The sequence below is a fragment of the Halichoerus grypus genome, chromosome 9 (genome assembly GCF_964656455.1).
Source record: "Halichoerus grypus chromosome 9, mHalGry1.hap1.1, whole genome shotgun sequence".
In the NCBI taxonomy this organism is placed as follows: domain Eukaryota; kingdom Metazoa; phylum Chordata; class Mammalia; order Carnivora; family Phocidae; genus Halichoerus; species Halichoerus grypus.
Window position 1 is genome coordinate 79,988,639 of NC_135720.1, and position 12,119 is coordinate 80,000,757.

At 36.1% G+C, this 12,119-nt stretch overlaps 1 protein-coding gene across 3 annotated transcripts in view; it reads right to left on the reverse strand.

Annotated features, from left to right (window-relative positions):
• Positions 1-12,119, reverse strand: part of MYO6 (myosin VI) — a 143,008-nt gene that overhangs the window by 23,152 nt on the left and 107,737 nt on the right. For all 3 annotated transcript variants that reach the window (XM_078055073.1, XM_078055074.1, XM_078055072.1), the window contains exons 19-22: positions 10,959-10,997; positions 8,209-8,302; positions 2,271-2,401; positions 2,098-2,175 (exon numbers count right to left, since the gene is read on the reverse strand). In XM_078055073.1, coding sequence (XP_077911199.1) covers positions 2,098-2,175; positions 2,271-2,401; positions 8,209-8,302; positions 10,959-10,997 — 342 coding nt within the window. The remainder of the gene's footprint in view (positions 1-2,097; positions 2,176-2,270; positions 2,402-8,208; positions 8,303-10,958; positions 10,998-12,119) is intronic.

The window sequence follows — 12,119 nt, forward strand, 5'->3', positions numbered from 1 at the left end:
TAAATGTGTTTAAACACACAGAGATACAAAATAACTAGAAGTCAAGTCCAAAATCTAACTTCCTGGAAATGATCACAAACCAGTTACAGACACAAGTCTCAGCAAATTCAAACATATCTGGCTGTATTTTGCTGCCTTTCTCTTCCTTCCTTCAGCACCCTTTTTTGGAGCGGTAAGAGGGCGTTACTCATTACTAGTTAGCAGATTCAATAACAAAGGTAGAAAAAATCTTAAATACAATTACAGATGGTTGGCAAAAAAGTTTTACTGAGAAAAGAATGATAAAAGGGCTAATATGTTTCTGAATTGGTTCATCCACATACTTAGATAGCTGTATACAGTTTCCGACAAGTGAAGGTCAGCTATATAATAAAATCAGGTACCTCTGAAACTACTGACTCTCCCAACCTCTATCCCTATTTTGGTCAGGTATAAGAAATTGCTACTAAGAGACAGACAATACAAAAAAAAACAGCTATTAGGCTACTAAAAAATAAAATGCATTATTTCCACAACTTACCACCAAATTATATAATGATTTCTATCGTTTATCAAATATCTCACTACAATATATTGAGGATGTTCACACCTATCAATACAAAGCTTCTTATAATTAAAATTAAGTTAAAAGTAACATAACAAGACTAAAGATCTTTGAAAACCTGCCTTATGCTTTCAACATATTCTTCTGCTTAATTTTTCTCAGGGCAAATAAGACCAAGTGTTTTCTCAGGTTATTAATTCTAAAATTATTACTATAGCCCTGAAATAAGAGAAATGTTGAATTTATGATAAATATGTATGATTACAGCTAAGTCACCTATGAACATATACTTGTTTTCTTTTTTTCTTTTATACAAGAAATGGTATGGGTCCTCTGCAGTAAAAATATTCAAAGGGAAGTATTACATAGATTTTTATCTCATGCCCAAAAATATGAAATCAGATTTATTATCATTAATCTAGCCTTCAACGCAGTAGAGATATTTATTAATGATACTGCTAAGTCAAACAAGTATAGTTGGCTATTATATAATATTATATAATTACAGTTGTGTTTAAAATTATGAGGATGCTATTATTCAATCAATATTAACAAAGTTAGGAATGGCGAAAATATTACAAACAGATTGTGAATAGCATTTAGGTGTTTTTGTTTTGTACATATTTGTTATGAAATACTCTATAAGTCAGTCTTATAATTTAGTACAGAAATCTATAAATACAAAAACTATGGGTTAGCCTAATTATGTTACATACAAAAGTATTTATACATTCATTCATTCTGGGGTTTGACAGAAGTGGACACAAACTTCAGTCCAATTTCCTATACCTTATACATCTATCATATGCCAATAAAACTTGTTCTTACAACGAAGACTCAAAAGTACTGTGAAATTTTTAATTTTTGAACACTGAATTAATATGTTTTCGAAAAGCTTTCCGTAAGTATTTTCTGGTAGAGGCGTCTGGCTGGCTCAGTCGGTAGAGCATGTGACTCTTGATCTCAGGATTTTAAGTTCAAGCCCCACACTGGGCATGGGGCCTACTTAAAAAAATAAATTAATTAAATACAATAAATTAAAAAAAATAAATTAGTAAATATTTTCTGGTTAATCCTTATTTAAGCAAAAAATCCAATTAAGCAATGCTCTGATTCCAGTACTTCCAAATGTGAAATAAAAGTTGTAAAACTTGTACAAAATATTACACATTGTAAAGTTGTTTTTTTTTTAATTTATTTATTTATTTGAGAGAAAGAGAGAGAGACAAAGAAACAGCATGAGAGGGGAGAGGATCAGAGGGAGAAGCAGGCTCCCCGCTGAGCCGGGAGCCCAATGTGGGACTCGATCCCAGGACTCCAGGATCACGACCTGAGCCGAAGGCAGTTGCTTAACCAACTGAGCCACCCAGGCGCCCAAAAAATATTACACACTGTAAACACACAAGTAGGGAAACTGTGTATGTGACACACACACGCATACTGTTAGTGATCATATAATTCACGAATAACACAAGTCACTAAACACTTAAAAATATGCATTGACTCCAACTAACCATATTCATCATGTTGAAGTTTAAAATAAAATTATTTACCTTGCCAGGTCTAAAAAATACTTTCGTTAACCCAAACTTGTAGTCAACTTCATTTAAGCCCAAAGCTTTAAAAAGAGCCTGAAAAATGAAAGTTCAAAAGTTAAATGCCAAATAGTAGTTAGTAAGAAAGATAGTTCATAGCTAAGAAATTTCAACTTAGGCAGTATTTGTACCTTACAAAACAGTCTTGGGTCTAATCTTGCAAGTTTATCTGGCATATACTTTTTATACATGTTGTAGAGTTCATGAAAGGAAGCTCGTGATGGGAAACCACCCTGCATTAAGTCCAAAACAGACACCATACCTAGATTCATAAACAAACACAAATTATTGCCAATCTCTGTACAGAAGTCCAAAAATAACTTGTGAATGATCTAACAATTTTACAAATTAATGTTTAGAAAGGGGCAATTTACAGGAATCACCAACAATGAAATATTACAGAGGGAATATCATATTCATATTCAGTATGTACCAACTTACCCACTACCTAAAACTATTGTAGCAAATTTCGTCAAAAATCAGCTTGACTAACTATTTTCTAGGGACAAATTACTGGTCCCTAGAAAGCTCAAATCTGGTTTGTTTCTTTTTTCTGCTAGAAACCTCTGTCACAATCAATAGCATATGAGGTAGAGGCCTGCATTAAGCCACTTTCCCAGTCCTGAGGTTAATTCTAGAACAAGATTCCTGATAGAGTCTCCAAGAAGTAGTCAGACACATTCCCAAATTCTCACCTATGCTTACACAAAGCAAAAGAAAAAGAAAGGAGAGCTCACTATTTCATTGTGAAGATCCACTTTCACTCACCTCTCAAAGAAACTAGCCTATTTGGGAGAAAGGGTCTATAGAAGGAATATTTTCAGTATAACTCTAGTAGATGGTTAATTTGAGCCTTGAGTCAGTATGAACTTTTCATGTCAGGAAAAGTATGAAGTAGTCAGGGGAAGGCTCAACAACTACAGATAATGCCAGTACTTTTATTTATAAAAAAGACCTGGGTTTCACTCTCTGGCACTTTCAAATCAATAGGACAAATGGCCAGCCATTTAGAGAACAAACATAACACTGGATCCCTGTTTCATTCCTTATACCAAAATAAATTCCTGGTGGTCAAAAATTTAAATTAGCAAAATGAAACTATAAAATGTGTTTTTAAATGAGTGGATGTTTATTTTGAAATAATCTCATAGGAAAGATATATTTTCTAGGCAGTCAGATTGAATTTTAACTTATCAGAATTTTAACCTATTGAATTTTAACCTACCCGGCAAAGGTATAAAAGACCAATAGTACTCAGGGTTGATGACAGTGAAAGAAAACACACACATATACTACTGGTGGGGAAAGTAAACCACTGCAACAATTTTGGATGGCAATTTGGAAATATTTATCCCCTTGACTCAGTACTTTCTACTTCTTTGAATCTATCCTACAATTTGTCATACATGTGGACAAAGATATGCATAGAGAATGCACATGTGTCCACTGGGTCACTGTAATGGAAAAAAAAACAGAAATAACTTAAATATCAATTAAATTATGTTATAATCATATGGTAGAATATGATGTATTCATTAAAAAGAATAGGGGAGAGATTTAACCAGTATAAGAAATATATCCAAAACAGAATTAAGCAGTCACCCCTGAGAAATGAGACTTTTTACTTATACTATTCTGTACTATTTGATTTTTGTTAGAGTCAACTATGTAACTCTTGTAATTTTTAATACTAATTAATGAAGCACATAAAGGCAATCATTCCTATGGAAAGAAATATCTAAAACTAAATCTAATTAGTTCTGGGCTCCGCTTGGAGAAATTAAAGGTTTGACTGGTATCGTTATAATTCCTGTCCATTTATATCAAATAAACAAGTACCCTTGGGAATGTACACATCTGCCACCTCTGAGTCTCTTGGCGTGCCCTATAGCTGAAGACAACATATGAACTGGCTCACAAAAGTTCATTAAGAATATCATGAAGCTTAACAAATTGCCAAGCCTGGGGCTGCTTTCTCAGCACTTAAAGCTAATTTACGCTAAAGACCTTTCAACACTTAAAAAATAAAAATAAAAATCACCAAACCAAGTACTCTTCCTTCTAGAAATTTCCATGTCCTGGCTCCTTCTCCGGGAGTTTGGTGAGGGGCTTGTTGGTGCAGTCTGGCTGGTTATACTCAGAACCCTCTTTGTTGCCACAGACAGGCAGCATAACCCCAAGGTGACAGAGGAAGAACATCTGCCTTCTCCTACCTTCCCCTACTTTGCCCTGGTGTTGGCTGATCAGAAGATAGTAATTTTAGTAAAAGATGTTCCAAATGAATTAATTGTCCTTAATTTGGAAAAAAATAATGAAAATGGAAAGGCAATGTAGAATTCAAATCTTAAATGCCTTTATTTTAGAAAGCTTCATAAATATTTTTATTTCTATCAGTTTTTGGTATTTTTTTATTTTTCTCATTACCTGGCCACATGACTAGAACCAATTCTGTATCATTTTACTTTTTTTTTTTTAAGATTTTATTTATTTATTCGACAGAGAGAGAGACAGCAAGAGAGGGAACACAAGCAGGGGGAGTGGGAGAGGGAGAAGCAGGCTTCCTGCTGATCAGGGAGCCTGATGAGGGCTCTATCCCAGGACCCTGGGATCATGACCTGAGCCTAAGGCAGATGCTTAACCGACTGAGCCACTCAGGCGCCCCCATTTTACTATTATCATTACTTAAAAAAAATCAAACTACTATGAATTGGTGTCATCTATTAAATTGCCAACACATCTTAATATATTGAAATAAACTGCTTAACTGAAAGAGAAATCCTAGCTAAAGCATCTGTAACCCCACACTCTACCCCATTTAATAGTATATTAAATTGTAAATATGCTTGACTTGCCAGGACACTAGATGCTCACTTACAAAATAAATGATTTAATATATTAGGCTAAACAAACCCTAAAGAGAAATTTAAATGAGAAAAAAATCAAACTCAAAGTTAAAACTACCTGAAGAAAATATTACAAAAATACATCCATACTGGGGCACCTGGGTGGCGTAGTTCGTTAAGCATCCAACTCCCGGTTTCAGCTCAGGTTGTGATCTCAGGGTTCTGACATCCAGCCCCATGTCAGGCTCTGCACTCAGCACAGAGTCTGCTTGAGATTCTCTTTCCCTCTCATCTCTGCCCCTCCTGCTCATGCTCTCTCTCTCAAATAAATTAATTTAAAAAAAAAAATCCAGGGGCACCCGGGTGGCTCAGTCGTTAAGCGTCTGCCTTCGGCTCGGGTCATGGTCCCAGGGGCCTGGGATGGAGCCCTGCATCGGGCTCCCTGCTCAGCGGGAAGCCTGCTTCTCCCTCTCCCCCTCCCCCTGCTTGTGTTCCCTCTCTTGCTGTGTCTCTGTCAGATAAATAAAATCTTTAAAAAAAAAAAAAATTATTCACAAAAATAAGTCTTCATAGGTGCTAGACTGTGCATTTCACTCAACAAATATTTATTGAGTCTAGTATAAGCTCTGCACTGCTAGGAGGCATATATAAATGTGTAAGCCAAAACAGACACCGTTTCTGCCCTCAAGGGATTTATAGAGTAGAGAAAACAAATAATTATACAAATACATATAAAATTTATGACTACAATGAAAGTGTTCAGCACCATTCAGACCCTCTTCCTGTTAGGAATATCAAGAAAGGCTTTCACAAGCAAAGGACAATCAAGCGTAGATATGCAAGATAAAAACAAAGGAGAGGCAAGAGCTTCTCAAACAGAGGAAGCAGCATGTGCACAGGCCCTGTGGCAGGAGGGAATATGGAGGATTCAAGGAACCAAACAAAGGCCAGCATGGCTGAAGCACAGAGATCAGAGAGAGTGGAAAAAGATGGAGCTAGGAACAAATGGGCTAGACCTTATGGGGCCTCAGAAGCTACTAGGATTTTGCTCTTTCCCCTAATAATACTCAGAAGCCATTACAGCATTCTAAGCAGTAAAAAGACATGATCAGACCTGAGTTATAAAGCAGTAATTTTGGATATATATTAAGAACAGACGGAGAAGATGCAAGGAGAATACTTAGAAAGCTACAGCAAAAAGCCAGGTGAAAGATGGTGATGGCTTATATTAGGGTACTAAGACTACACTGTTTGCTAACAGAGAAGATCTTAAATACTCTCACCACAAAAAAGAACTGGTAATTATGTGATCTGATGAGACAGTTCACTAATGCCATGGGGGTAATCATTTTACAATACATAAGTGTATCAAGTCAACATGAACTTATATAATGTTATAGGTCAATTACATTTATAAATCTGGGGGGGACTCACTGTTTAGGTCACATCAGAGGGACCTGGGGAGACTTAGATAGAGAATATGTAACTATGCTGTCCAATACGGCACCCACTAGCCACGTGGTCTGTAGTTGCACTAGCCACATGTGACTATTTAAATTTTAAAAAACTAAAATTAAAATTTAAAAATCAGTCTCTAAGTCATGCCAGCCACATTTCAAGTGCTCAACAGCCACAAACACAACACAGATACAGAATATTTCCATCAACATGGAAACTTATATCACAGCACTGATTAAGAGTGAGAAAGAAACTAGGCCTAACCCAAAGCCTGAAAAACTCTGACAAATAACACCCAGGTAGAAGAAGATGACCCTGCAGAGGAGTCAGGAATTACCAGAGAATTAAAGAGAAAAGCAGGGAGATGAGCTGATTCAGGAGCCAAGAAAGGATACGTGAGGGGGGACTGGTCGAGTCAAATGTTGCTGTGACATCCACTAAGATAAGGGCTGCAAAATGAACATCTGATTTAGAATCAGGGAAATCATGGGTGACCTTACCAAGAATTATTTTGTTGGACTGATCAAGGTGGAAGCTGAATTCTCTTGGGTTAAAGAGTGAGTGGAAGGCAGGAAACTGAGAAAGCAAGAATAGACTATTCTTGGCTGAAAGGGAAAAACTAGAGAACACAAAGTGAGGTGAGGTATAAGTAAGAAGCTGGAAGGGAATGTGGGTCAGGGGAATTAAGATAAGGTCTCCACATGTTTAAATGGTAATGAGAGACCACCTCAAAGGGAATGGTTCAATACACATAATCGATATTGAAGATTCCTGAGAAGGTAGGAGGGATGATTCTAAAGAACTATAATCTCAACTAAGAAGAGAGGCACTTCGACCCTCTTCATAGGAGGGAAGATAATGCAGGTAGACGGCAGTGTTTGGGAGCACATGGGTGAAGCTTTCCATCTTCCAGTAAAGAAGTGAGGCTGTCTGTTGGCAGAGACTCAGGGATTTGAGCAGAGCAGGGTGGGTGTGCCTAAAGTTTATATAATTGTAATTTAAGAAAAAAAGTGTAAAATTACAAAAGCAGGTACAGGGCTTTCAAAGGAGCCAATCTAAATGAAGGACCCTGAAACTTAAGTGACCCTAGCTTTATAATAAATCTGACCTTGAGAGGAACAATATAAGGAGTGAGAAAGACAAGGCAGTTTAAGGAAGTATCACAAGCCTGAGATGAATCAAAAGGCAAGGAGAGGACTGAAGCCTTGGGAGAAAGTAGGGGTAGCATGGTAAGGACGGCAGATGGACATGCATGCAGTACAGGAAAACAGTGTCTGGTGCCTAAGACTTCAGTGACTGAGCAAAGTTAGAATGTGGCAGGTGAGAGATGGAGGGCAGTAGTTTAACCAAATGCACAGAAGTTCCGCAGCAGCCAAGGGCATTGTGTTTTCATTTTTTTATAAGTGGTGGAGTGAGAGCAAGGACACCAAAACCTACCTCCTGCCCCAGCTACGTGGGGCATAAGAAATGAACTGCTGCCAGACTGAGAAGGCCGTCGGAAAGCAACCTACTTAAGGGAGATCTAGGTTTGCAGTTAAAGAGTTTTTATAAATTTTACTTCAATGCTGTAAAATAATTGTTTTATTTCACAATAAACTATATCCCAATATTGCTCAAATAATTTGTTAACCATGCTTTTCTTAAAAGAAATCAAAAGTAAAAATCATTGCACTTAAAAACATGATAACTGAGTTTGGAAACACTGTACATATTAAAGTGTATTTGAGCAAAGACTCCCAACACACATGTATATAAATTATAAAAATACCTGAACACTGAAGTTGAGACAAAATTTGGGCACCTTCAAAGTGGTGGCTTGTCATCTTTAAATTAGGTTTGATACAACGAATAAAGCTTGCACCCTAGGAAAATAAAGGTACTTTTTAAAGATAATACACAGAGAATTCTTGCTTTTCTATTTCTATGAATACCAGTAACTTCCAGACATGTTATCATTAATATTTGAACGTCTTTTAAAATAATCACTAAAGAATTTAAAATTCAATTAGATACTTTTAAAATTTCAAGCTTGGAATAAATTTCTGCATTATGTACTAATATTAGAAAAATACTGGGCGCCTGGGTGGCACAGTCGGTTGGGCATCCGACAACTCTTGGTTTCGGCTCAGTTCGTGATCTTGGGGTCGTGGGATTGAGCCCCGCGTCAGGCTCCACGCTTAGCATGAAGTCTGCTTGGGATTCTCTCTCCCTTCCCCTCTGCCCCTCCCGCTCATGCTCTCTCTCTCTAAAATAAATATACCTTTAAAAAAAAAGAAAAATACTACATTTTAGATTTGAGTGCCAAAAACTGTGTTATTGTAAAAAGAAAAGTCTTTCATCATAAAATATTTTAACATATTTAAACAATACATTTTGCAGGCTGATATATAGGTGATTTTATTCTACATTTAAGTGTATTTATGTGCCATACTTCTGTGATAAGAAAACTGTCCTATACAAGAGAAATAAATAAAATTATGCCTCTTCAAATTTACACCAAAGTGGGGGGAAAAAACTCCACCTTTTTCATCATTCTACTTCAAAAATATACAGTAAGTCCTGAAGCTGCATCACTGCACATTTTTTTTTTTTTTAAAGATTTTATTTATTTATTTGACAGAGAGAGACACAGCGAGAGAGGGAACACAAGCAGGGGGAGGGGGAGAGGGAGAAGCAGGCTTCCCACAGAGCAGGGAGCCCGATGTGGGACTCGATCCCAGGACCCTGGGATCATGACCTGAGCCGAAGGCAGTCACTCAAGCCACCCAGGTGCCCAATCACTGCACATTTTAAAGTTCTATTTGTTGAACAGTATTTTTAAAAGCTTTTAAAGGCATTCATTTGGAATCAGTTATCAGATTATGTTGAATGAGGCAGAAAGACTATGGATAGGTACACAATGAAACTGTTGGGTATTAAAGTGAATACACTCAACATCCAAATTACTGTTTCTTTTCAAAGTAGTTCCCTTAGAAAACTGAACAGTTATTTCAACAATGATGCTCATTGCAAACACTTTCAGAACACTTTTTAGAAATACCTTCTTCTTACAAATCACAAAAGTACTCTCCTCATTTTATAGTAGCACTATATTTGGGAGACAAAACTAAAACACCCTCCTCATCAGATTTGGTTTTTAAAGATGTTTGGTTCTTAAAAGATAAATAGTTGCAGACAATGAGGGTATGTGCAAGAATCTCTTAATGGTCCCAAAAGCCAGTCTAACAATAAGTTAAGCAATAACAGCAGCAACAGAATAAATACTTGGCTTTCCAAAATGACTACTTGATAAAGAAGAATACCTGGTTCGTTCAGTAGATCTGTTTAAAAAATGTCTCACCTTGGGATCATGCCTCATTTACATAACCCACATATCAAACTTTTCTCTGATAAATTTTCCATTAAAAAAACAGAGTGAACTGGGTCACCTGGGGTGGGGCAGTCGGTTGGGCATCTGACTCTTGGTTTTGGCCCAGGTCATGATCTCAGGGTCATGAGATAAGAGCCCCACATTGGGCTCTGCACTCAGCTCAGCGTCTACTTAAGATTCTCTCTCCCTCTCCCTCTGCCCTTCCCTCCACTCCCCTCAAATAAATAATCTTTAAAAACAAAAAATAAAAAACTCAAAAACAGAGTGAACTACTAAAATGTTTACTTAAAAAAAAAAAAAGATCCTAGGAAATACTGCCTCTATAACAGGGCATAAAGATATTATGTCCATTTTTTCCTCATCAACATTGCCATGTTGGAGAACGTTACTATTAGAATAATAAAACAAAAATGAATTACATGCATTATGTTTAATCCCAAAAAAATACATTTTCTTCTCCACATAAATAACTAATTATTTTCACTTTTCTGAACTACAGGATAATCTTAATTTAATAACATTGAAAGAATTCTGTATATTTATAAAATACTGACTTCACATATATATTTGACTTTTCTTCAGAACAAGCCTAACCAAAATGACAACCGTTTTAAAAACTGATTTTTTAAGATTTTATCTATTCATTTAAGAAAGAGACAGAGAGAGCACAAGCAAGGGGAGAGGCAGGAGCAGGCTCCCCACTGAGATGGGAGCCCTACATGGGGGCTCGATCCCGGGATCCTGAGATCATGACCTGAGCCAAAGGCAGAGGCTTAACCATCTGAGCCACCCAGGCGCCCCTAAAAACTGATTTTTTAATATGAGGGAATTCAGTTTAAAATTAATTTCTAGTGGCGCCTGGGTGGCTCAGTTGGTTGAGCCTCTGCCTTTGGCTCAGGTCATGATCCTGGAGTCCTGGGATCAAGTCCCACATCGGGCTCCCTGCTCAACTGGGGAATCTGCTTCTCTGCCCCTCCCGTGGCTCGTGCTCTCTCTCCTTCTCGCTCACTCTCTCTCAAATAAAAATAAATAAAATCTTAAAAAAATTTAATTTCTAATTATTCCAGGTTTACTGTGCTTATTTGAGTAATTACTAATAATTTAAGAGGACCATTTAAAAACCCTGGAATTTTCCTAAGTGTACTCACAGTACTTCGAAGTTTATCCAGAAGCAGATTTAATTGTGTCTGTAGAAGAAAGCAAATCACTTTATTATTTCAAAAAGCAAAAGTACACAATGTTATTAAGTTAATATTAGCTCTCCAACATTAGCAAAAAATAACATGCAATAACATCAACATACAACACGGTACAATTTAACAACTGATACATAAATTATTTGACAGTAACATGCAAAATATATGGCTAATATAATGCTAAGGACAATAACTTATATGACTTATACAGAACTTATATAATTAAAAGACTAAATATTAGCAATGCTAAAATATAATACATGCACACTTGCAGATGGGATGGATGAGCAAAAAGTGTACAGGCAACAAAGGAAGTAAATGAAAATACTGCGGATGCATTCCATAAGAGATTAACAGAGCAGTACTTGAATATGTAGCAAGCTGGGTGCAGTTTCTGTCACATTCCACTGAAGAATGAAGACATACTTAAAATACACATTAATGGTATGTATTGGAAATGTTTTATATAACACTTATCATAAATTAAATTGTCCTGCCTAGCTGTAGAAACCCTCTTTGTTATTTTAAAATATTTCATATTCCAATTATTTTTAAAAGCTTGAACAATTTTCTCAAAAACAACTTGACAATAAACACTACAGGTTACTATATTTTCCTGTTTATAACAATATTAAGTGATAATAATTTACTCTGGTTTAATAATACATTAAAATCATGTTTTGCTTTATTTCTCTGCAAAGTAAATTATGTAAAATTCTTATATCAATTTTATACTAAGATGCTTATTATACTACTCACGAAAAGATAAATTAAGATGTTGATTCTTTAATTAACATACTGGATCAAGCATAGCTATATTTAATAATAATACTAGGTAGATTGTACTGAATGCTTTCGATGAGTCAGGCACTGCTTTGAAGCTTTTCACAAGCATTATCATGTTTAATCTGCACAACAATTCTAATTAAGGATGTATTATTAGCCTCATTTTTCAGGTAAAAGCATTAAGGTCCAGGGAGATAAATCACTTGACTAAGATCACGGAACTAGTAACAGTAAAGCCAAAATTCCAACACAGGCCTAATAAAGTTCATTCTCTTACCCATGATACTACAGTATACTTCAGGTATCAGAGGGTTAAGTTATAAAAAT